This window comes from Narcine bancroftii, chromosome 4 (genome assembly GCF_036971445.1).
Source record: "Narcine bancroftii isolate sNarBan1 chromosome 4, sNarBan1.hap1, whole genome shotgun sequence".
In the NCBI taxonomy this organism is placed as follows: domain Eukaryota; kingdom Metazoa; phylum Chordata; class Chondrichthyes; order Torpediniformes; family Narcinidae; genus Narcine; species Narcine bancroftii.
In genome coordinates, this window is record NC_091472.1 from 306,209,488 (window position 1) to 306,235,238 (window position 25,751).

The following is a 25,751-nucleotide window of genomic DNA, read 5'->3' on the forward strand; positions in this document are numbered from 1 at the left end:
CTTCTAAACTCCAGGGAGTACAATCCCAATTTGCGCAATCTTTCCTCATAAGTCATTCCTGCCGTTCCAGGTATCAGCCTGGTGAATCGCCTCTGCACTCCCTCCATTGCAAGAACATCCTTCCTTAGATAAGGTGACCAAAACTGCACACAATACTCCAGGTGGGTTCTCACCAAGGCCCTGTACAGCTGCAGTAAGGTATCCTTGTTCCTATACTCAGACCCTCTTGATATGAAGGCCAACATACCATTTGCCTTTTTAACCGCCTGCTGTACCTGCATGCTCGCCTTCAGAGACTGGTGTACAAGTGCACTTCCCCATCTCTTAATCTATTGCCATTCAAATAGTAATCTGCCCTCTGGTTTGTATTACCAAAGTGGATAACCTCACATTTATCCACATTGTAGTGCATTTGCCATGTATCTGTCCAGTCCCTCAATTTATCCAAATCACAATCAATTGATTTATTTAAAGAGAGGGGAAGTGAGGATCCAAGAATTGCTGGAATGGAAAGGTTTTTTTTAGCAGAATTCAGCTCCATTGCTACCCATGCTGGATTGTCCACTTGATCACGAAAATGTATCCAGGACGTAAAGTTACGTATATTGACTGCCCAGTAGTAAAATTTGAAGCCATGCCTCCATTGCTTTTAGGTTTTTGAAGGAACTCAGCAAGTTGAACAAAATCTGTGGGGTGGGGGACAATTAACAGTCTGAATTTTACACCAGCGGATTTTTTAAAATCCAGATTTCAGCATCTTAAGTCTCTTGTATCATCAGTAAGGAGTAAATTCCTGACTGCTAAATGCTGTCAATTTTCACAATAATTTACAAAAGGTTTGTAAATTAACATTTTATGTTAGGGGTGGCCAAACTGTGGCTCACGAGCCACATGTGGCTCTTTGACATGTAATTTGCAGCTCGTGGAAATATGTTGGCTGATGGAGATACCAGCGCTCTTGAAGCCGCCCTGGGACACTCCGAGTCCCTGGAGCCAGACCACGGGGACCTGGGACAGTCACAGCCTTGGCTGCATGACAAGCAGAGGGAAGAAGGAGTGGGGACTGGAGGAATGGCCCCTGCAGAGGAGCGGAGTGAGCACCGCATTCCAGAGTCAGGTTCTCCTTGCTCAGGTATAGCTACACCATAGCAGAATGCCACCAACGTGGGGTGTGAGGTCGGGGGTGGGGTCGGGCAAAGTTGCGGGTCCTCTGGATGGAGCAGCAACAGAGGTTGGGAAGCTGAGGCTGGGCCAGGAGAGCTCTGATGAAGCATGGCCTGCCCCAGAAGTGGGGTGTCTGTCCAGCCACTCCTGGTGGGGGTGGGGCAGGGGGAAGGCAAGGTGACAGAGATGAGGAGGAGAGGCTGGAGGGAGTCCCCAATGAGGATCTAATCCAGATGCCAAGCCAGGACAGAGCTGCCAGCTGCATCAAAGTTCCTGTCAGTGGCCACGAGCAAGTCCTGGCCCCAGTGGATGGAGAGTCAGCACCAGGCAGTGCAGAGGTTAGATCACACCATACTCCAGCCTCCATTCCCAGTGGCCACTTCCCCTATCCCGCCGGCATCTGGGAAGAGGGGAGCTGAGGGTGTGATGAAGAGGAGCAGAGTTGTGAATCCCTAACCTCGCCCTGCCGCAGAAGGCAGCTTTGCATTAATTAGGTTGCTTCCCATATCATGCACTCAGCTGTGGACACTGCAATGACGCAGGCACCTGCAGAGACCAGTGGCAGCAGCGTTCCAGAAAAGAACACATCAGAAACAGGAGCAGGAGTCCGTTAAGCCTGCTCCCACATTTAGCTGATCTGGATGTGGGTCCAGCTCCATCTAATCCTTAATTCCTCTATGGTGCAAAAAAATCTATCATACTATATCTTGAATATATTTAATGAGGCAGCCTCTACTGCTTCCTTGGGCAAAGATTTCCACTGAAAATCAGTCAGGATTTTGAAAACATTTGGTAGTATATGTGTACTTTTCGATAATTTAAACTAATGCCAATTAACAGTTTAAAAATGACATACATGAAGAAATATTACTACGTACATGTATTTATTAATATTTATATAATTTTTTGGTTACAAAATATGCATGCAAGATTAAAACGTGTATGTAATATTTTTCCATGTCTTGCAGCTCTCAAATAAATGAAGTTTATTGAACTTGGCTCGTATGTTAAGCAAGTTAAGCCACCCCTGTTTTATGCTTAAATTGCACATTGTGAGGTTATATGGTTTGCAGTTACGAGACAATTCAGTATAAAAGGGTAGATGCAACGTGCTGACCTGTCGAGATATCTCCCACGGTTTTGTTACAGCCCCCAAATCACAAGCCGTCATCAACATACACCTTCAAAGACAATACACATTTTCATTAGTGGGCATCTAGGCCATTACACATCTGTGACACTTTGTCTAAAAGATTAATGCACTCAGATGTATTTTTAAATCATTTGCAGTATTTGCTTTGGCACTGCAGCATACATACATGTAATTTAGTTTTGCAGTAACTTTAAAGTTGGAGAAATTGGTTGAAAAATCCCTCCCCCAAAGGAAATATTTTGAGAATTGAGGGATGTTAACTGCTAACTTCTTGTCTACTCATTCCTTCCAATGCAAGTAGCACATCAAATTGGTGCTGCCTATCCTTGCAAATCAGTGCAGTGTGCTCGCAATGTTCCCCGTGCTGTAGATTGGCTGCCCACATCAAGTATTAGCTGTTACTTGAAGCCATCCTGTCTGTTTCAAAGCTGAGTTGCAGAGCGGGTATCGAGAAGTGGGGAAGGGTTCTTTTCAAAAGAGAGTCTCAGCTGTAACATTGCGAACAGTGGGCTGCCTGAACTGGGAGGGGAGTGGCAACATGTTTATCAGAGATCAAGGTTGAAGATGTAAACTCTGGAGCTATGTCCTAAATTGGCAGGGGGTTGGGGGGGGTGGGGGGGAGAAATCCCTCCAGACTTGCTCTAAAGGCAGTAAGTAGTGCCAGTGGTGAGGACCAGGACTTGGCTCCATTAAATGCATCAGAGCTGGAAATGTAATTCCGGCATAAGCTGTCAAGGCATTTTCCTTCAAATCCCCTTTAACAAGATGCATAGGCTGCTCTTATCCAAAATGTGTCCATTCATCCTGAACCCCTCGAGAATTAAGAGACCATAAAGCATTCAAAGAAAGGATACTGCAGAATCCCCATTTAAACCACACAGAATCTGAGATCTGCAACAATTTCAGTATCTAGCTTGACGACCATTTAATATAGATCTTGGACCTGAGCATTTCTCGTTGATCCTTTACATTCCAATTGTATTCTCCCGAATTAACAAGTTCAAAAAACTTTGTTCTTCGCCTAGAAAGAAAAATATTTAGATTATTCTTGAGGAATGTTGGATGGTTTGTGCTTTACTACAGCTAATCCTATAAATAAAATAACCACAAATAAGGATCAAAAATGTAAACTAAATTGGTCACTGGTCCAGAACAGACTTCAATGGTAAAGTACAGATTAAAATTCAACTCTGTTGTTCAAATCTAATTGAGTCTGATTCACATCCCCTTATACTGTGTTATTTACTAATCCACTTTGGAGATCTGGAGTATTTGTTCCCAGTTGGCTGGTTAATTGGTTTCTTTTTAAATTTCAGTTAGAACCAGATAGTAAAGTGAATGTAGTGTAAATCTTATTATAACGTGCATGAATATAATGTTGAGAATCTCATTAAAGCATATTTTTCCTGATCGTTCTGTTGAAGACAACAGTCAGCAAATTCAAATGTATTCTCATTGGTTTGGAGGCAACACCCAATCCCTCTGGTCCCATGCCTCCTTCTCCCCGCCCCCCCTCTTCCCACCCTCACTACCTGTCCTTCACCCACACCTCTCTTCCTTCCACCAAATTGCGGTGTGGTTGGCGTAGCAATTAGTGTCACGCCTTTGCAGGGACTGGGATTTGAGTCTTGCGCTGTCTGTAAGGAATTTGTACGTTCTCCCTGTGCCGTCATGGTTTCTCCCAGGGGGCTCTAGTTCCCTCCCAGCGTTCAAAATGTACTTGTGGGTGTAGGTTAATGGGGTATAAATTGGGCGGCACGGACTCATGGGCCAAAATGGCCTGTCACCGTGCTGTATGTGTAAATTTAAAATAAAAACAATTCTCACCATGATCTACATTCCATGTCCTCCTCTCAGAGTGCATCTTCCTTAGCCCTCTGCCTCTCCCTATATTTTTTCTCCCCCATTTCTCTCAGGAGGACCAGCTGAATGGAGTTCGAGGATAAGCCACCATGAAGAAGTTCTCCTCCTCAACTCCTCTTCTCCCTCCCACCTGTATCCACCTATCACCTGCCAGCTCGCTCATTCTTCTCCACCTCTGCCCACTCTTTTATTCAGGCATCTGCCCTCTTTCTTGCTATTCCTGGTGAAGTATGACCGCCCGACCCACTGGGCTCCTCCAGCACTGCACCACTCATCTGAAAGTTACGTCTCACGTTAACTGCACTGCCACCCAAATCATTGTCCAACAAAAGTGAGCCCAGCACAACCCCCCCCCCAACTCCGTGGCACACCACAGGACTCCAATTAGAAAAAACAGCTACCTGCTGACTCCTTCTACTGAGCAAGTTTTCAACGCAATTGGCCACTCACCTTGGGTATCATATGATCTAACCATGGAGATGACCTAGCTAGTACACCTGTTTCTTTCAATTTTTTCTCAAAAATTAATAAAATTGATCGGGCCCTAGGTAACACAGCAGGTCAACATTGAATCAACAAAGAATTTTACACTGTATCCAATTTTTTTTTTCCCTGGTATACTGCTCTGCTGCTCTTTATCATTTCCTCTCTCAACAAGTTGTACCTCATCGATAAGGGATTGTTCTGTCTATATTTTCAGTATTTGGACAGGTTTGTGGTGATTTTCCTTTGGACTGTTGTTCCCATGAACCAATCCTTTTCAGATGGATTCTCACCCTCCTCCATCGAGAACATTTTTGGTGTAATATGCAAATGTCATTACTTGTTACCGACACGGAACACACAGATTATCTAACAAATAAACACCCATTACTTAATCCTGACACTCGTTGCATGAAAAATCTATAACATTATCTAAAGGTATCTAGACTAACCATTATCAACGGGAGCCACAGCTCAAGGACCGAAATCATAAAATGTTTTTTGATGTAGTCAGCAGGAGAGAAGTACGGACCAAACCAACTAAACGTGACTGCTTCACAGGGAAGAGGGCCCGTAAACTTTGTGCAGAGTTTTAAAGGGGCCATAAAAGTTGAGAATGGCTGATCTAGACAAAGTAGTGCAAGCTCATCAAATACTTGAAAAAAATGTAATCTTGATTGTGTTATCCTCATTGGAAATGATTCCTCAGCACCTAGTCTGGCCTTTCAGGTAATGCTTTTTAAAGGATCTTTATAGCCATAAAAACCACGTAAAATTGTAGACTCAATTTGCAATTGATCCATAAAATGTGAACCCTTAGTATTTTTTAGTTTGGTGCATTATTTTGAGCCAAATGCCTGTATTTACTCTGTTCCCAAATGAAAATTCTTTGGATTCTTCTGAGGTTAAGTATGCTTTCACTTAATTACTTTTAGAATTGATGATTTGACCACCTTAGAAAAACTCTCCAGGTAGATATGAGACACTACAAAAGCAATTCTAACGTTTCAAGCAAGAACGAGCCCAAGGAATCAGTCGGAATTATCATTGAGTTGCGATGCCTGTTCTTCCTCATCAGGCACAAACGAGTGCTGAGTTAATAACTAGATTTTTAACTTTGACCTTTGAACTACATCTTGGATTTGGATGCCACTGTTTTAAAATCTCATTAGGAGCTCATTCCAAATGTTTAGAACAAATTACGTTATCTAGTACAAACTATAAATCAGTTTACAGATAAGAGCAGAAAGCAAGTCCCACAGTTTGGATTATTAGCATGACTTACAACCTGCAGTAACTACAGACACAAGGCAATGCCTAAAAGGATGCCGTCGCTTGAAAGATGGTTTAAGAGCAGCTGGGGTTACTTATAATTTTGACCAATCTTGTTGAAGGATTTTAACCCATATTTTTCCTCCCAGTGATTCCTCCAGAAAAAATAAAACACAAACACTGCAGATACTGGAATCATGAGTGAGTGGGAAGACTGGATGGGTCAGTCAGCATCTGTCAGTCAAAACCTTGACAGATGGTCCTTTTGGTCCAGATTCCAGAATCTGTTGTCTCTTGCGTCTCCAAAAGACAGTGTTGATTGAAAAAGAGAGTTCAAAAAGAACAATGAATGCGAATACCAGAACTGTATCTGAAATGACCTCAGGAGTGAACTTGTATGGCAGTAGCACTGCCCAGAACATTCACTGCTCCCACCTGAAATGCCCTGTCCTGCTAGTTCGAGCATTTTTGTACTTTTGTTTCAGATTTACAGCATCAGCAAGTTTTTAGATTTCTTCTTGTTCATTAACAATGATCAAAATAATAGAAAATTAATACCTTCACCAAGGTTTGCCCTTTCCTAATTATGAGTTTCACAAGTCTATGATTTGTAATTTTATAGAAGTTGCTGCATTTCTGAAGTTGAAAATTACCACAGGTTTTTTAAAAAAAGCTTGAGTCCTCTTTAGACTTGCAATGTGACCAGGTTAGGACGAGGTCAAAAAGATCTCTGGTGTCTGTTTAAAGATTAATTCCAACCTGAAAGCTGGAATCCAGAATTCTGCTAAGAATCATGAGCATAGGCCACGGCAAGAACTTGCTCCACTCTTTACCCACCCTGACCACTGTCTAAGAAATTGAAATCGGTAAACATTACAGCTAGACAAAGACATCTTGTGTAATACATATTTTTTTTCTCTGGTAAATGACTCCTGCAACGAAATACAAAAATTAATCAAAACCTACTCAAAGTAGAGCGTCAGATCTGTTGACAGTATTGACTGTTTCAAAAGCTGCATGATGTCACTGTACACCCTGGAGGAAAGACTTGCAAAAATATTATGTCCCTGCAATGATGGAGAGAAAAGAAACAAGTCTGAAAATATATCACTCCCAGTCCCCTCATCACTTCCCCACTGATTCTCCTGCCTCAGACGTGCACTGAGGATGATTTTGCTCTTGATACAGGATGTAAGAGCACCAGAATTCTTTCACTATTTTCATGGCATGCTAGGCCTGGAATAGATCAGGAGCCATGGGGTGCTTTGAGTCTTTGTGGAGTCCCATGGCCCTACCTCAATTTTAGATATCAGATTCTTTCATTGGATATAATATAACCTGAAGTCACTGGTAGGCATCAAAATTGATTTACACATTTTTATTTGCTTCCAGTGCAGTTGGTTAACTCACTAATTGGGTTGAGTTTTTCTCTTAATGATCAGTGGGCAGTTTTCTTGCTGTAACGTTGATGTAAATGCAAGATGTAAACGCTGTGGGACCCTTCACAGTGATCTGTGATCAGATCAATCAGAACAAGAACTTCTTTCCTGGAATTGGGATTTCAACCATTTTTGGTGTGCTAAATGGGTGCTGCATTTTGCCCCACTGTTAAATGGAGGATCGCTGGAAAATAAAATTGCTAAATTGGGAAAACACCACTTTAAGAAATGAGTGCCGCAGGTTTTATTCCCCCCCCCACCACCCCCACCACCAAATACAAACTAACCCATCTTGAGTATCCACAGACAACAACTGCTTGCAGAGCTTATCTTTGCACAACTGCTGTCACAGATTGGGTGGTTTTAAATTGAGGTGCACAGTCTGCCAAAGAACAAGCATGCAAATGATTATGGAGCACTCAGCGTGATCGAATTAATGTACAAGAGAGAACTCCTTAAATCACTATGGTTCTCAATTTGCTGTGTTATTTGTTTTATTAAAAGAGGGGGAAAAAATGAAAAAAGGAAAGTTTTTCCCTTTTGATCTAATTTCTGTTGGTAAGTCAAAAATGCGCGTTGCACATCATGTCATGCGCTATAATCCACTGGAAATGACAAGAGTATTCGATTGAATTGTAGCAGGAAGTATCTGATGGAATTTCTTGATTTGTGGAACTTCTGGAAAAGGGTGCAAGCACATCAAAACACACACAAATTATTTGTTAAAAATTATTTGCATATCAAAAACGTGCAATTTTTGATAAACCAACTTCAAGATTTTATTCCTGAACCAATCAAGTTTGAAACATTTTGAAATCAAAAGAGGTGGTACAGCTCAGAATGAGGCATTTAAATAAAAATATAAAAAGAAAGGAAAAGGCAAAAGGGAAAATTAAAAAATAAATTTATATATCTTTACCTTTTTAAAGATCATCTGTTGTAAAACAATTAAAATCTGAAGAATTTGTACAAGAGCTTGTCTGGCAATAAGTAACAAATTGCATAACTAAAATAGATACATAGAATTTATATGCCAACATAATTTGTGTTGAGTTTAATATTTGAAAGTTCACGTCATGCTACTTAATGTGTTTAGAGGTGAACCATCTGGCGAGATGCCATTTCTTGCAATCCTTGTACAGACAGACTGACAAATCTCCCTCGACCCAGGTTTAATCACATATTTGTCTCTAAAGTTGCATACATTTTGAGTTTAGTAACTGGGCACTGAAGGTAGCTCGAATTTTAATTAATTTGACGGGTACTGGTGTCCGATCTGATACTGCTTTGACTTGGTGCGTAGAAAATCATAACCACATATTCAGAATAGATGCCACTGCTATTATTTTCTTGATCTACAAATCCAGTACTTAAAGAATTCATTTAATAACAAAACCTCTCATCTCTAACTGTAACTGAGATTATTTATCAGTTGCTTTTCTTTAATTTAAAATATTAATTTAAGTGGTACTTCAAACTGTACTTTTGAAAGGAATAATCCGTGACACCGTTTTTTTTTAATGTGTGGAAATGTTTTCTATCTTTAAAGCTTTGAAAATGTAGGAAATTTCAAAGTGTTCCACTGTATTACTTTGCAGTTGAAATACCAAAGGAAGGGTCATGACAACATCATTATAAATCAAACTGTGTAACATGAAAGCTTGAAGCCAAGTTTTCCATATCTGTAATATTACTGCTACCTTTCTGGTCTAGAATGGTGTCTGTGCTGTCGTTCGCTAAGCGTGAGGATTTCTCGTTCACAACCAATGGACATGTCAATATTTTACAAATTAAAGTTATTAAAAACGGAGGTCCTCCATCAGCCAGCTCCCCACCATGACTACCAGCCCCCCCACATCTCCATCGGGCACACAAAACTCAAAACGGTCAACCAGTTTACCTATCTCGGCTGCACCATTTCATCAGATGCAAGGATCGACAACGAGATAGACAACAGACTCGCCAAGGCAAATAGCGCCTTTGGAAGACTACACAAAAGAGTCTGGAAAAACAACCAACTGAAAAACCTCACAAAGATAAGCGTATACAGAGCCGTTGTCATACCTACACTCCTGTTCGGCTCCGAATCATGGGTTCTCTACCGGCATCACCTACGGCTCCTAGAACGCTTCCACCAGCATTGTCTCCACTCCATCCTCAACATTCATTGGAGCGCCTTCATCCCTAACATCGAAGTACTCGAGATGGCAGAGGCCGACAGCATTGAGTCCACGCTGCTGAAGATCCAGCTGCGCTGGGTGGGTCACGTCTCCAGAATGGAGGACCATCGCCTTCCCAAGATCGTGTTATATGGCGAGCTCTCCACTGGCCACCGTGACAGAGGTGCACCAAAGAAGAGGTACAAGGACTGCCTAAAGAAATCTCTTGGTGCCTGCCCCATTGACCACCGCCAGTGGGCTGATATCGCCTCAAACCGTACATCTTGGCGCCTCACAGTTCGGCGGGCAGCAACCTCCTTTGAAGAAGACCGCAGAGCCCACCTCACTGACAAAAGGCAAAGGAGGAAAATCCCAACACCCAACCCCAACCAACCAATTTTCCCTTGCAACCGCTGCAATCGTGTCTGCCTGTCCCGCATCGGACTTGTCAACCACAAACGAGCCTGCAGCTGACGTGGACTTTTTACCCCCTCCATAAATCTTCGTCCGCGAAGCCAAGCCAAAGAAAAAAACATCAGTTAGTACAAAATAGTGAGATTTTGTTTTTGATAAGGATCCAAGGGGGAGCAGCCTATTTACGGCCAAATAGATGTTGCATTAAAAACTTGAGCCATCTAGTACCACAATGTGGTAAAACCACTGCACGTATTTATCTATTTGGGCACACCCATCGGCTGACTGTACCTGTGGCTCCAGAATACAGGTGACTGTTCCATAGCCCCCTCCCCAGTGCAGAACAGTCGAGCAGCATTGAGGTGCCTTTGTTCTAAAGCTAATAAAAGCCTATCGGTTTGTTCAACTTCAGTCTTTTGGATGGTGCACCGCACGATTTGGAAAGAGCTGAAATAAACCCATAAAACGTATAAAGTCTAGGATGTACTTCCATTTTTCCACGAGGAATTTTTAAACATTTCAATCTTTCTCACTCATCATGACTTTTTTGGTCTCACTGCAGAGATGAACTGGATGTGTGTAATTGTGAGCATGTAATATCACTGTTAGTGTATTTTGTCATGTTTTCTAGGTTTAGACAGACAAATGCACATGGAAACGTGATGCTTTAATATGGTTCCCCGCAGCACATGGTATATATGAGTGACTATGTCATTACACTGGATGTGATGACGTCATACGCACGCAGACGCATATAGATAACACTCTTCCCCCCCCCCCACACAAAATAAATGCTTTGTGAAAATAAAATATATGGGCAGCACTTATACTAAACTATAATAGCTACATGGATCCCCGATACTAATGGTGAGCATTACAATTACATTATAATGTAAGTATGAAATGATAAACCACCAAGTCACTGTACAGAGTCCTTCAGTCGTTCTGGAGGACGTTTTTTCCCTTTCCTATTGTTTCAGGGACGTAGAATCTGTCAGTATGCTTTGCGACTTCTCTGGACTCTTCACCTTTTGGGGTAGTACCCCAGATGGTAGCAAGGATTGTGAACTTTGTCTTTGGCGAACCCCATTCGGACATTGCATAGGACTGTGTTGTAGAATAGGACATAGTGTAGGACTGCTCTGTTGAGCCGTAGGACTGCTTGGTTGAGGACTGCTCAGTTGAGAAGGGGCCTCACTTCTCAAAGATATTTCTGGAACGTCAGCAGTGGAATGAGCCCAGGGAATCTCATCAGGATCGTGAGCAATGGGGATGGCCATCGGATCATCCACCGCTCTCAATGTGCCATTTCCACACTTTTGTTCCCACCAGTATAGAATAAGACAGGGACTTCATTTTTTTAAGAAAAACATCTCTCACCCATGGCTCCCTACTATCCTGGTAGTCTCGTACCAGTACTCAGCCTCCCACTTGGAGATGTGGAATGTTCTGTGTGAAGCCAGATGTTCGGGTGTACTGTGGAAAGTCTTGTTCTTAAGTTATGCCCAAACATCAATTCCGGTGGTGTTCGTTTGGTTGTAGAGTGTGACCTGTTTTCATAACCTAACAGGAAATCTGCGATTTTGTGACTTCATGCTACGTTTAGGAATTTCTTAGTTTTCATGGCCTTTTTGAAAGTCTGTACAAAATGTTCTGCTTCCCCATTAGTGCTTGGGTAGTAGGGTGCTGACAAGACATGTCATATACTGTTATTGCATTGGAATACCTTATCGGAAACCAGTTCAAATATACTTCGTAGTCTTTCAATTGTCAGGACTATTGTTTTTCTCATGTGTGATACCACTAGCCATTTAGAGTGTGCATCGACAACAATGAGGAAGTTTTCTCCCATCAAAGGACCAGCAAAATCCATGTGAATTCTGTGCCATGGTTATGATGACTATGAGGGCCACCAGACATTCATACATGGCAACGCCTTCATCCGAACCATCCCTGGGTGGTGGTTGTGGAGTTCTGATAACGTGGTCATCTGCCATTTTGTAGGAATGATTGTCCTGGTTCCCCACAATAAACAACCTTCTTCAACTGATATCCCGTGGCATCGTGTATAATAAGGATTTAGTTCCTCATGGTCTCGGACCACCCATTTAACTTGAAATATAGGACCTTTGACAGTGTAGCTTCTTTCTGTATTTCTTTGCTGTAATTGGTAAGGAATGAAGTTGTTCTTGATTAACAGCTGTAGCCAGCCATTTAATTATCTCGTCTTTCCGTTCAGTTTCCGGTAGAGGTAAGCGAGATAGGGCATCAGTATGGTTGTTTTGTGTTGTTGGTTTATGTTTCAAATCATAATTATATGTGGTGAGCAGCATGGCCCACCTTTGAATTCTAGCACTGGTATCCTTTTTTAGGGCCTAGAATCAAACTCAGTGGCTTGTTGTCTGTATTAAGGTAAACTTTCCACCATATGAAATCGTTTGACACCAAATATTATGGCGAGCCCTTCTTTTTCCAGTTTTGCCTAATTACGTTCACAAGTTGTCAAAGGCCGGGAGGCATAAGCCACTGGTTGTTCCCCTTCTTGCGTTACCTGTGACAACACTGCTCCTAATCCCACTAGCGAAGCATTCACTGCAAGGGTCCCTTCTTTTTCTGGGTTATAGTGGATGAGAACATTGTCACTTGATGTTGGTAGTTCTTTCAAGTGGTCCGCCATGTTACTAGTCTCTTCATTCCAGCACCATTTCTGGTCTTTTCTTAATAATTGGTTTAGTGGGCTGCACAGCATTGACATATTTGAAATGTGCTTCTGATAATGATTAATTAAACCCAGGAACAACTGCAAATTGGCTCGGTTTGTTGGGTAGGGTGCTCTGCAGACAGCTTCGGTATTGGTGGTGTCTATTCAGACTCCTTCACTGTTAATTGTAAAGCCTAAATATGTTACAAAAGGTACCATAAATAAACATTTGTCCTGGCACAGACGGACATTTGCTTGTTGCAATCGGGTTTGGACTTTTTCTAAGTTGGATAGATGCTCAGAATTGTCTCGACCTGTGATTATAATGTCATTGAGGGAACATCCTACATTAATGCCATGCAGTAATTCATCCATGGCATTCAGGTATAGACAAATATTGATTGCCACAAATTTCTTTGACACTTCATCCAATTCTATTTATTGGTATGCTTGTGATAAATCCAACTTCCTGAATTTCTTTCCCCCATTCAGGGCCTGGAATAATTCTTCTGCTTTGGGCATAGGATGCTCTGGTATCTGCAAAGCCTGGTTAATAGTGACTTTGAAATGACCACAAATTTGGATTTTTCTGTTGGCTTTCACACTGGCACGATGGGAGTTGCCCAATCATTTATTGGATTCTTTCCAGTATTCCCTCGTTTTCCAATCTGTTAAGTTCCAATTCAATCTTTCCTTTTATTGCAAAGGGTACCTGATTTCAGGTGTAATTTCACCTGATCTCTTTGGATTTTTCCCAGGCCTTTTTCAAAAGCCATCTGGTCCTTCTTGAGAACGGGCTCCAGTTTTGGCCTTATCTTCCAGGCATATGTTCATTATGGATCCAATTTCCATCCAATCTAGGATGTGTGATAGCCAGTTTCTTCCGAACAACGCTGGCTCCTTGGTGTCAACGATGTAGAGAGGTCATCTTTTCAGTGTTCGCTCTTTCTATTTCACGTATACATTGCATTTTCCAAACACCTTGACTTTCTTCCCGTGACCATTTTTGATGCTGTGTCGGCCTCCTTAATGAGTAGCAGTCGTTTTAAAAAAATGAATGGCATTAACAAAATTGCTTCCCACGTGTCCAACTCCATTTGAAGAGATTCATCATTGATTTCACCTTTCCGATTTTCTATCCTTTAATTCGTGAATATACATGACTTCTACTGTTTTGTCTTCCTCCGAATCATTTGTTTCAGTATCGGGGCTTTCATCCATCTCCTCCACCATTATTACTCCGGTGGGACGGCTTTCGTACCTTGGTCCTTACTTTTTATCCTTTTCACCTTTGTTTCTCGGACACTTGGCTCTGATGTGCCTCTCTTTATCGTACGGATGACATCTCGATCTTTCGAAATAACAATTATCTGGACTATGGTTGTTTTTTCTGTAGTGAAAGCATTCTTGGTGGGAAAATTTTCCCACCACTAGTGGTTCGTCTTGGCAGATGTCCAAATTTTAAAATTGGCCTTCTTGGAACCCAAGGCTGTATCATATGCTGAATTAAATGTTACCTCTTTTTTTACTTAGTAATCACTGTCTGGCACTGTGGTCTGTTTATAAGGTATTCCATTACTAATCGGTGTCTTAATGCTTCGTTCAAGAATTCACCAAACTCACAGTGCCGTGACAGTTTACATAATTCAGCCAAAAATTTGCTTACCGATTCACCTGCTCTCTGTTTTCTGTAATAAAATCTTTGCCTTTCTGGTTTGGGACTAAGATGTGCCCCTATTATAGCACAAGTTTTTGTTCCTGGCCGTTCAGGTGCAATTAGAGATTTTATCAGTGGAAGTGTCATTCTTTCCATTTGGCTTAGAAACAGCGATTGTTTTCGGTTCAAAGGTACAGTCTCAGTAATATTATGGGAAAAACGGGGATGATCAAATCTTTTTACAGATTCATATCAGTTTTCTTCTGAGTCCACAAAATTTCCAAACTGTACCTCTGCTGTTTTGAGTCTTCTTTTCGTTGTTCTCTGTGTCTGAGGTTGTGGAGTCCACAGTGGGGATAATCCTGCGATTCCTTTTTAAATCTTCCTTCCAACGTTTGGAGCATAGAGGAGGTTCGTTTCGATCCTCATCACAAATCTGTCATGTATTCTGTGTTTAGACATATACTGCACAAGGAAATCTAATGCTTTATTCATTGTTTGTAGCGGGGCTGCTATGATCATAGGTTGAGGTTGAAAGAAGACTCGCACACCAAGGGAGTTAATCGACACTGGCTTTATTTGGCTGCAGGCCGTGTCATCACTGGGGGGGGGGGGGGGGGCGTGGCTTGAGCGAGGCCGGCTGCTGATTGGCTGTTCCGGACTGGATCCTGTGCGATCTGCTGATGGTGACTGGTCGATTCAACTGCTATTTCTGCGGCCTATGGGAGAGGGCATCTCATCCCACCTATTGTCTACCCAATCATCATGTTTGACGGCTGTTTGCTGTGTTGGCCTGTGGAGCGGGAGTCGTGGGCTGCTACTGTTTAATACAAATCTAATATGGTCCCCGGCAGCCCACAGTATAACTGAGTGATGACATCATCACGCACGCACGGTCATATACATAACACATTTGACCTAATGATGTTCATTAGAATGAATCCATTCATTAATTGCTTTCTCTGCCTCTATTCTGAGCTATGTACAATTCCATATGATCATGGAGCCATCTAGTTTTGGTTGCAAAATAATACATTCTGTACCGACTTGATGGGCCATTCAGAAGTTGACCCACTTGATCGTTCCTTCCCTTAGGCCAAGGTACAAAGGCCTCTTCCAAACCTCCAAATGTTGCTCAGCTGAGATAAAATAACTGTCCAAACTGTGAATTGATTCCAAAGTCATCTGCCCTGTCAAGCATAATATGACTTGAAGTTGGATTTCGACCACGAATCCTTAGCTGCATCACCAACCCACCAATTTAATTGAGCTATAAGAAAATTAAATTAAATTTTCCTCGTCTTTGATTTATTTTACTTACTCAGAAATGAAGCACTCTCAGGGTCAGGATTCTGGAGTTAGTTGCAAATTTGTGAAGGAAAATGTAGTTTCCTCTGCAGTGGAAATGTGCATCACTTCACCCCTCTGGTGACTTTAGTGTGAATTTTCCCCATAATCATCATTTGGATACATCAATTTCATGTTAATTAACAAAAAGCATGTTGCAGGCTCAAGTCCAATCCAGCCCGAATTGAGGTCATCAAGGCTGACCAGAGGGGACACACTTACCTCCTCCAAAATCCAACTTGCTTGTTTCCACTTTACCTATCCAATCATTCCCAGAGTATTTCCAGCTGCCTTTTTCCTCCAAATTCTAAGTCTGCTGCGTAGTCCTCCCAAAACTCTAACCCCATTATACCCAATTCCTTTCTCACCGCTCCTCTGGTGATATCATCTGCGGGCATATGCCCAAAATGATGCTAGCCATTGTCTGGCTCCAATCTGGTGGGTGCCAATCATGTTAAACTAGGTTTCTTTTCTTCTCTTTCTTTGGCTTGGCTTCACGGACGAAGATTTATGGAGTGGTAATGTCCACGTCAGCTGCAGGCTCGTTTGTGGCTGACAAGTCCGATGCGGGACAGGCAGACACGGTTGCAGCGGTTGCAAGGGAAAATTGGTTGGTTGGGGTTGGGTGTTAGGTTTTTCCTCCTTTGTCTTTTGTCAGTGAGGTGGGGTACCCAGGTGTCAACTATGTAATTATTTAAATAGAAGATTGATCCATAATCTGAATTTCTTTTCAATTTTTGATTGTCTCAATGTCCCTGTCACTTGAACAACATGAAATGTTGACATCAAAAACAACTAGCAAGAAGGATAAGAAAAATAATTGGGATCATACTGTGCTTCAGACCAATTACTGATTTCAGTCCACTGACAAAATCCTCAATTTTCTGACCGGTGTTGATGGGTAATCAATAGCCACAAGCACACTCAAAGCAAGTAATTAAAGGGCTTTAATAACCTGAAATGACAGGTACTTCTTCAGATGCTGCTGGCCCGGTTCCAAGGCTGGTATGAAGGTTGGTGGGGATGGGGGGGAGGGAGACTAAGGTGACTCAGCCTTTATTGGGGAATCTTATGGGGAGGAGTTACAGAGTCACAGATAGGGACAGTATCATGCCTGCAATGCCATGTTCCACCACAGGTTTTTTTTTCATGTTGATAAGTTTACTTTGCCAAATTTTATATCCGCTTTTGAGACAGCTTGGCTGCAGTCATCAAGAGTCTACTGGGGATGTCTTTACATGCAGTAACATCAGGCAAAATAAGAGGATAATGTATAAAAGGCTATATCTATAACTGGCATTTACGGCAGACCTCTACCCTAACATTACTCGAAGGCATTCTATAATCAGCTTTGCCTCATAAACACAAATATATCCCATCTACTGGAATCACAATTCAAGTGTGATGGTTAAACATGAACACTACTGCTTGTTTAAAGTCAGGGATTAAATTCCTATAGGTTTGCATTTCACTTTCTCTGCAACTTCCTCTATGTCCTCAGGGTTTATTGTTCTCATCTATTTCTAGATTAATGATGCCTTAAGTCTTCATATTCTCAAGTGCCTTCACCTCTAGTGAAAACCCATGTGACAACCAATTCTGATCATTCCTCTTTTGACTTGTTCCTTCTTTCGACTTCATATCTATTTTATCTTGTTGCTTCTCTGTGGAAAACCCTCTTATTTGGTATTGTGGATAACCAAGTACACTGTGAGACTTGTGGCTTCACTGTACGGTATATTCAGAGTGAACAGAAGTGCTGGGTGAGTGACCAAAACTAAAAAAAAACCTCAAGATACACCTGGATGACAACCATGTAATTTTTCTGGAAGTCATTGGGCAAAAAAATGATCTTCTACATTTTCATATTTAGAAAATATATTAACAAAAGCAGATAAAAAATATTTTTAGGTGTGAATTTTGGTTAAATGTAACTGAAATCAAAAGCATTTGAAGATCATTCCAATCTTTGGTCACTGAAAGCTTGATAATTTGTTGATATTTTTCTTATCTTTACCTTGCATGCTGCCCACAGGGAATTTATTAACGTTGGGTAGATGGTATCTCTGCCATCATTGAATAGATTATTGAACGTAGCTTTGACCTTGCTTTTGCTCTCATCAGCACTGAAGAGTGCCTTCCACAGAGATCCACTTTAGTTACACCGAACATTTTATTAGGATTTATGATTTTGAAGAAATAACCAGGCTTTGGTACCTCACTCTGAAGTATCATAACTGCATGGTTGAAATGATGAAGTTCTAGTGTAGCAGAGGTGCCGTACAGCTGTGCCAAGGCAGAGCCACTCCTAGAAGAAAAAGATATTTCAACCAAAATAGCATAAATAATCATAATTGAAATTTGAGTTGAAATTTCCCCTGTTCTGGATGAATCCTTTGATCTCCCTTTTACCATCATGCTGGATAGTTGTCCCTTTATTCTGTTGGTATACATTGAGCAATCTGCATTGCTAACTGAGCATGGTTTGGCTCTGATTTCAATCGATGGTATGATAGAAAATCTTGGACAAGATGAAGTCTTATCAAGTTTCACTTTCTTAAATGCCAAATGAAGTATTTATAAGGTTTAGCTCAAATCTTCACTTCAATATCCAGCACTGCACATTTTAGTTTCAACCATAATACACATTTCACGGGAAAGTGGTTTTACAGTTTTATTAACTGTTTTAATATTCAATATTTCCAATGAATCTCAAAAATATTCCTTGTAAGTTATTTGAAAATGTTAAACTTACAAAGTCTGTTATTCTGTGTTGACAGGAATTCCTGATTCAATGTGCTAAGTTATTTACTGAAGCTATAAATGATTAAATACTTTGTACAACAGAACAATTTAGTGTTTGGCAATGATTTTTAGCAAGGGATAACAGTATATGTATCAGTACTTACTTTTCTTGAAAAGCATTGTTAGTGCCTCTGTGATCCAAGTCATGACATAGGCACCCAACCATCAAACCAAGAACTTCTGTGTCTGTTAAAAATTCCTGAAAATCTGCAGTCTGGCAAAACAATAAATAGACATGAGACAAGGGTCAGTGAAATGCCAAACTTATTTCATGGGATGAACCCAGATAAAGATTTTAAAATTATTAATTGAAAGTGATTCTTGATTACAGAAAGAGAACCTGAATCCAATAAAACTTAATGTTTGACTCACAGCTCCACCTTTTGGAGAAGCTATTAACCTATACCCCCAGAGAAAACCCATGCAGGGGAGAACATACAAACTCCACACAGACAGTGCAGGATTTGAACCCCGGTCCCGATCGCTGGTGCTGTGAAGGCGTTGTGCTAATTGCTACGCCAACAGTGCTGGGCATTTGGAGGACTACATCTCTTTAAAATGATCTAACACAGTACATATTTTATACTCAGTGATATAAGAAAAGCAGCAATAAGTAGTGAGTATTAGTATTGGGTTGCAAAAAATGTGAGGGAAGTGATCATCCTGCTTGTCAATAAAACTCTTCAGAGATACTAAAGCCTTGATCCCTATGCCAATCATTCAATAGTTTATCCTCCAAGTATTAGTTTTCTCCTGAACAATCACAGCCCCCTCAGGGTGCCTCACAAAATGAAGAATGAGTGCTACGATCCAGCAGGCTGCACGAGGCCCGCAGCGCTGCCCTCCTCCAGTTGGCCACAACTAAAGGAGCCTAACTGACCTATCAAGGAAAGCAGATTGCAAGTGCATCAATCAGCACTGAAGGGGCTTTGACCACGCCCCTCAAATTGAGAATAAAAGCAGGGCTGTGAGCCCAATAAAGCTGTGTCAACTACACCCAACTGGGGTTCGTGTCATTTTTTCTGAGCTAACCTGGATGCAGTTATAACCTCTCCTGTGCTATAGGCTCCGCAGAGCCGCAGCTTGTAGCAGCTAGCTACAACATCATTAATTGTAGTAATTCCAAGCAAGAAAGGCACAAAGCAACTTGCAAAGCAGAAAAAGGTTTGCAAATTCACCGGTGCTTGTGTCTATATACCAGCGTTTATTGGTTAAGATAATATGCAGTATCTTTCTGCAATAATCCTCACATGCTCATTTTTGTACTGTGATAAATTTTTAAGATTTTTGATTTTTTAATAAATCTGTTGATTAGTTCTTAGATTTGCTAAAAGGAATCTAAATGAACCATTAATAAACTATGTTGAGCAGCAATAAAATATGGGATAGGGTAAAGTTCTTGGGGGCAATCGGTGGGATATGTTTGATGTTGGGCTTTTACAATATCGGGATGATCACAGGGCTGTTGGCATGAGGTTGGCAGTTGTGAACCTGCTTACTGGAGTGAATTAGTTCTACTGAGGTTGGAAAGGTGAGCTGTAACTTTGCAGAAATATGAAGAGGAAACTTTGGCCAACCTGGATGGACAATTTGGTGTTCGTATCAATGTAAACCTGAGGAATTTATTTCAGTGAGCGGAGAAGGCATCTAATACCGATGAATGTAGGGCTCTGAATCTGGATTAATTTTTTTATACAACCATGTTAAATCTTCATTAAATTGGTAATTAAAAATCTTTGCCAAAACACTCTTCGTCTTCCTGCTGCTTGTTGACTGATAAGCTTATGTTACAATATTCTGTGAACCAGTATATCAAAATCCTTCCGTACATTTCCTTTTAAAGCACATACCCACACTCTTGTTCGGCTCCGAATCATGGGTCCTCTACCAGCATCACCTACGGCTCCTAGAACGCTTCCACCAGCATTGTCTTCGCTCCATCCTCAACATTCATTGGAGCGCCTTCATCCCTAACATCGAAGTACTCGAGATGGTAAAGGCCGACAGCATCGAATCCACGCTGTTGAAGATCCAACTGCGCTGGGTAGGTCACGTCTCCAGAATGGAGGACCATCGCCTTCCCAAGATCGTGTTATATGGCGAGCTCTCCACTGGCCATCGTGTCAGAGGTGCACCAAAGAAGAGGTACAAGGACTGCCTAAAGAAATCTCTTGGTGCCTGCCACATTGACCACCGTCAGTGGGCTGATATCGCCTCAAACCGTGCTTCTTGGTGCCTCACAGTTCAGCGGGCAGCAACCTCCTTTGAAGAAGACCGCAGAGCCCACCTCACTGACAAAAGACAAAGGAGGAAAAACCCAACACCTAACCCCAACCAACAAATTTTCCCCTGCAACCGCTGCAATCGTGTCTGCCTGTCGCGCATCGGACTTGTCAGCCACAAACGAGCCTGCAGCTGACGTGGACATATACCCCTCCATAAATCTTCGTCCGCGAAGCCAAGCCAAAGAGAGAGAAGACATAAAAAATAGGAGATGAAGTAGACCATCACGGCTGATCTGCCCATGGACTCAGCTTCACATACCCACTTGTCCCCCATTCCCCTTAATTCCCATATAATTCCAAAATCTATCTATGTATTTAATGAAGCAGTCTTTACTGCTTCCTTGGGCAGAGAATTCCACTGATTCACTTCTGTCTAGAAGAAGCAGTTTCTCCTTACTTCTGTCTTAAATCTTCTCCTCTGAATACTGAGGCGTTAGTTCTAGTATCAATTGCTGGTGAAGCACCTTCCCTGCTTCCTCTTATTTATTCTTTTCCTAGTTAAAAGTTTGTATAAGATCCTCCTTCATCTTTCTCTGAGAGTAGTCCCAGAAGCTTGTCCCCTCATCTCCAGAATCAACCTCCTCTGCCCTACCTCCAAAGACAGTACATCCTTTCTCCAGTAAGGAAGCCAGAATTTCCGCCTTACATCTACGCGGTTTTAGCCGATCTTCCCTATTCTTAAAATTCAATCCCTCTAGCAATGAAGACCAGTGTCTCAATACTTGCTGTACCTGCAAGTCATTTATGATTTATGTACAACTACTCCCTAGTCCCTCTGCAATGCTGCAGATTTTCACCATTTAAAATAATAGTTTCTTTTTCCTTCCAAAATGGACAATTTCTCATTTACTAATATTGTACTCTACCAGTCAGACATTTTCCTACTGAAACCATCTATATCTCTTCTCACTCTTACAAAGCTTCTCAATCTTTCAAATGCCCTCTCTCGGTTCTTCCTACTAAAGAAAATAATCCCACATATGTCTGCATCAAACTCCCTTATTGAGGACTTATTGAGGCCTATTCCTCCATGCACATTCTACATCAGGGGTGTCAAACTCAAATTCACCAAGGGCCAAAATTAAAAACTTGGACTAAGTCGAGGGCCGAACTAAATATTTATTGAAAATTTTCAACAACATCTGCATGTTTTCTCTCAACATATGTAATGTTAAACTTTTTCTTATTAAAATAAATGTTTAATAATAGTTTTGGTTAAACTCTTTCCATAAGAAGCATTAACAAATAAGAAATAAAATATTCAATAAATAATATTTCTCTCTAGCCTTTAAGCCAAGGATCGCACGTTGCCGAGAAGCATGCCAGGGAGCGGAGGTCTGCAGGGAGCCCTCCCCAGCCCAGCCAGCAAACCCGAGCGGCATCCCCCCCCGCCCCCTCTCCCTCCTCCGCCCCCGCCTCCGCCTGCCGCAACCGCCGCCAACAACCCAAGGAATCCCCGCTGGTCTTGCCATCTCACCGGGAATACGTGAGAGCGGTGGAACTCGTCCGCGACCTCCACCCTAGTGGAAAGTCCGATGCCCAGCAGCACCCGCCCACATATGAAGCTCAAGGAGATGCGGAGGTGACCCACCACGTCCAGCCACATGGAGCTAGGCGGCGGGTCCGTTGGAGCTAGGCGGCGGGTCCGCTGGAGCTAGGTGGCGGGTCCGTTGTAGCTACGCGGCGGGTCCGTTGTAGCTAGGCGGCGGGTCCGTTGTATTGGTGCCGCTGTGAATATCAAATTAACTTTCCCGTTAACTATATCGGTGTACTGCTGTGCCTGCTGTGGAAGTGCTAAACACTACTATGGTGGTGTTTGCTGCTGTGCATGTGCTCTACTTGCGCGGCGGCCAGCGGGCCAACTCTAATATATATTTAATATGATCTTGCGGGCCAAATATAATTATATCGCGGGCCAAATTTGGCCCGCGGGCCAGAGTTTGACACGTGTGTTCTACATCCTCTTCAGAAATGCATCTCAGAGCTTTTCATATGACTTAGATAATGTCATCTTTTCTTTCATCCAAGTTGGTAGTATACATTATCAATTAGTTACTAATCCATTTGGTACCTTATTATTAACAGCCTAGCAACTTGAAAATGAACCAACTAATTCTGTACCACAATCCTCGTGGCCTCTATTTTATCTAACAACCTTTCGTGATGACCTTGGAAGGGCGCATTCTAAAACCCTGTATGACCTAAATGCATGGATTTGTCCCATTCTTTTTCTTCTTTTCTTCTTTGGCTTGGCTTCGCGGACGAAGATTTATGGAGGGGTATGTCCACGTCTGCTGCAGGCTCGTTGGTGACTGACAAGTCCGATGCGGGACAGGCAGGCACGGTTGCAGTGGTTGCAAGGGAAAATTGGTGGGTTGGGGATGGGTGTTGGGTTTTTTCTCCTTTGTCTTTTGTCAGTGAGGTGGGCTCTGCGGTCTTCTTCAAAGGAGGTTGCTGCCTGCCGAACTGTGAGGCGCCAAGATGCACGGTTGGAGGCGATATCAGCCCACTGGCAGTGGTCAATGTGGAAGGCACCAAGAGATTTCTTTAAGCAGTCCTTGTACCTTTTCTTTGGTGCACCTCTGTCTCAGTGGCCAGTGGAGAACTCGCCATATAACACGATCTTGGGAAAGCGATGGTCCTCCATTCTGGAGACGTGATCCACCCAGCGCAGTTGGGCCTTCAGCAGCATGGATTCGATGCTTGCGGACTCTGCCAGCTCGAGTACTTCGATGTTGGTGATGAAGTCATTCCAATGAATGTTGAGGATGGAATCGAGACAGTGCTGATGGAAGCGTTCTAGGAGCTGTAGGTGATGCCGCTAGAGGACCCATGATTCGGAGCCGAACAGGAGCGTGGGTATGACAACGGCTCTGTACACGCTGATCTTTGTGTGTTTCTTCAGGTGGTTGTTATTCCAGACTCTTTTGTGTAGTCTTCCAAAGGTGCTATTTGCCTTGGCGAGTCTGTTGTCTATCTCATTGTCGATCCTTGCATCCGATGAAATGGTGCAGCCGAGGTAGGTAAACTGGTTGACCGTTTTGAGTTCTGTGTGCCCGATGGAGATATGGGGGGGGGGCTGGTGGTCATGGTGGGGAGCTGGCTGATGGAGGACCTCAGTTTTCTTCAGGCTGACTTCCAGGCCAAACATTTTGGTAGTTTCCGCAAAACAGGACGTCATGCGCTGGAGAGCTGGCTCTGAATGGGCAAGTAAAGCGGCATCGTCTGCAAAGAGAAGTTCATGGACAAGTTGCTCTTGTGCCTTGGTGTGAGCTTGCAGGCGCCTCAGATTGTCCCATATCTTCAGCCAAAAGCTCAGCTATCCAGATCTCCCATAACCAGTGCTCTCCAGGGAGACTACCTGGGCTAAAAATGGGACAGTGCTGTGGGATTACCTGAGCTGAACAAAGGGCGGCACTGAAGGAGCATCCAGACTGATGTCACTGCGGCATGAGGGAGTGTCAGGGCTAACATCAGGCACAGAAGCCAACAATCAGGTTTTACTAAAGGAGCACTGGGCCAGCTTTAGACAGCACAGGGGGAACACTTAAGGAGTTCCTTGACATCTCTGCCTTTGCTCATTGCTTACATCTCTTGCCTGCTGGGTACTGCCAATTCCCATTTCATCATGAGTGCTATAAAATACCATTTCATCATGAGTGCTGTAAAATACTGTGTTTCATTTCCCTTTTTTATAACCTTCAGTACTATCGATGATGTAATATCATATTTAACTCTTGATCAAACAGCACTTCGACAAATTGCTGCCCTACATTCATTGTGGATACAGGATAATAAAGCCTTATTCAAAAAAGCAATACTTCGCTTCTTAAAACTGTTGATTTTTCCCAGTATAATTATGATTTTCCAAAAACCATATTATTATATCCTGAATAATGGATTACTGCATTCTGGTAAGAGTATAATTGGGCTAATTAGTTTACACTTCAACATATAGGAAAACAAAAAGTTCATGTTATAATGTCGCGTAAAAAAAAAAACTGCAGGGTACACTGTTAAAGTGTAAAGGCAGCTTTCATTAAATGGGTTTGTTCAAGAGCCTGATGACAGCAGGATAGAAAAGTGCTGAAGAAATTCACTGGGCCATGCAGCACCCATTGGAAATAAAAGGTAGTCGCTGTTCCAGGCATGAGGCCTTTCTCAGGATAGAAACTGCTGTTTTCAAACTTGTCCATCTCCTGCCTGACGGGATGGGAGAGAAGAGAATGTGATCAGGGTGGGATGTATCCTTGAGTATATTGGTTGTCTTCCAGAGAAAGAAATATGCCAGGAGGGAATCAATGGAGGGGAGGTTGCAAACTGCTCTAAGCAGACCCTCTGCTGAGATTTATTGCAATTGCTACATTTATGTTCTTCTCAGTTGTTAATACAGATTAAAATATACAATTTCTATTTGATCCATTACTTTATTCTTGCTATAATAACCACTGTCACTGCCTCTAATTTCATTTGAGATAAAAGTAATTGTAACTTGGTTATCATTGGTCTTTTATCTTTCCCCCGAGCCATTTCAACAACAGTTTAGAATGAAAATCCCTCACAAAATAAGAATCTCAAAACCAATTTATGTCTAAACCAAACCTCCTGTGGCTTCCCTTGGGATGCATCTTCCATATCCCCTTGTCTGCCCTGATGCCCCCTTTGCAAACTTTCCACAAGTGTTACCACATGGACAGAGTCTGGGAAGACCACTGACCTCCAGGGAGAAGGCTGTGGAGCCCACAGATTCAGACTGCACTATCTCAACCTGGCCAGCTGATTGGTCAATGCTGTGACAGATTATGTTGTGTTTCATATTGTTTTATATGTTTTAAAGGAGATAAATCATGGCAGGTTTTTTTTTAGTGTAGGTCACATACAAGCACTTCAAAACAGATCTCACTTCAAATACTGGAGCTCTGCTCAAGCCAGACAGGCTAGCTCCGAGTGCCTTTGCAAAAACTTTGGGGAGTGCCCACCTGAAAAAAAGAGGTTATCATCTGGAAAAC

At 42.3% G+C, this 25,751-nt stretch overlaps 1 protein-coding gene across 4 annotated transcripts in view; it reads right to left on the bottom strand.

Moving 5' to 3' along the window:
• pde11a (phosphodiesterase 11a) overlaps positions 1–25,751 on the bottom strand; it is a 355,963-nt gene that overhangs the window by 107,602 nt on the left and 222,610 nt on the right. For all 4 annotated transcript variants that reach the window (XM_069935824.1, XM_069935820.1, XM_069935823.1 and 1 more), the window contains 5 exons: positions 18,562–18,671; positions 17,870–17,960; positions 6,902–7,002; positions 3,261–3,338; positions 2,282–2,345 (listed from right to left, as the gene is read on the bottom strand). In XM_069935824.1, coding sequence (XP_069791925.1) covers positions 2,282–2,345; positions 3,261–3,338; positions 6,902–7,002; positions 17,870–17,960; positions 18,562–18,671 — 444 coding nt within the window. The remainder of the gene's footprint in view (positions 1–2,281; positions 2,346–3,260; positions 3,339–6,901; positions 7,003–17,869; positions 17,961–18,561; positions 18,672–25,751) is intronic.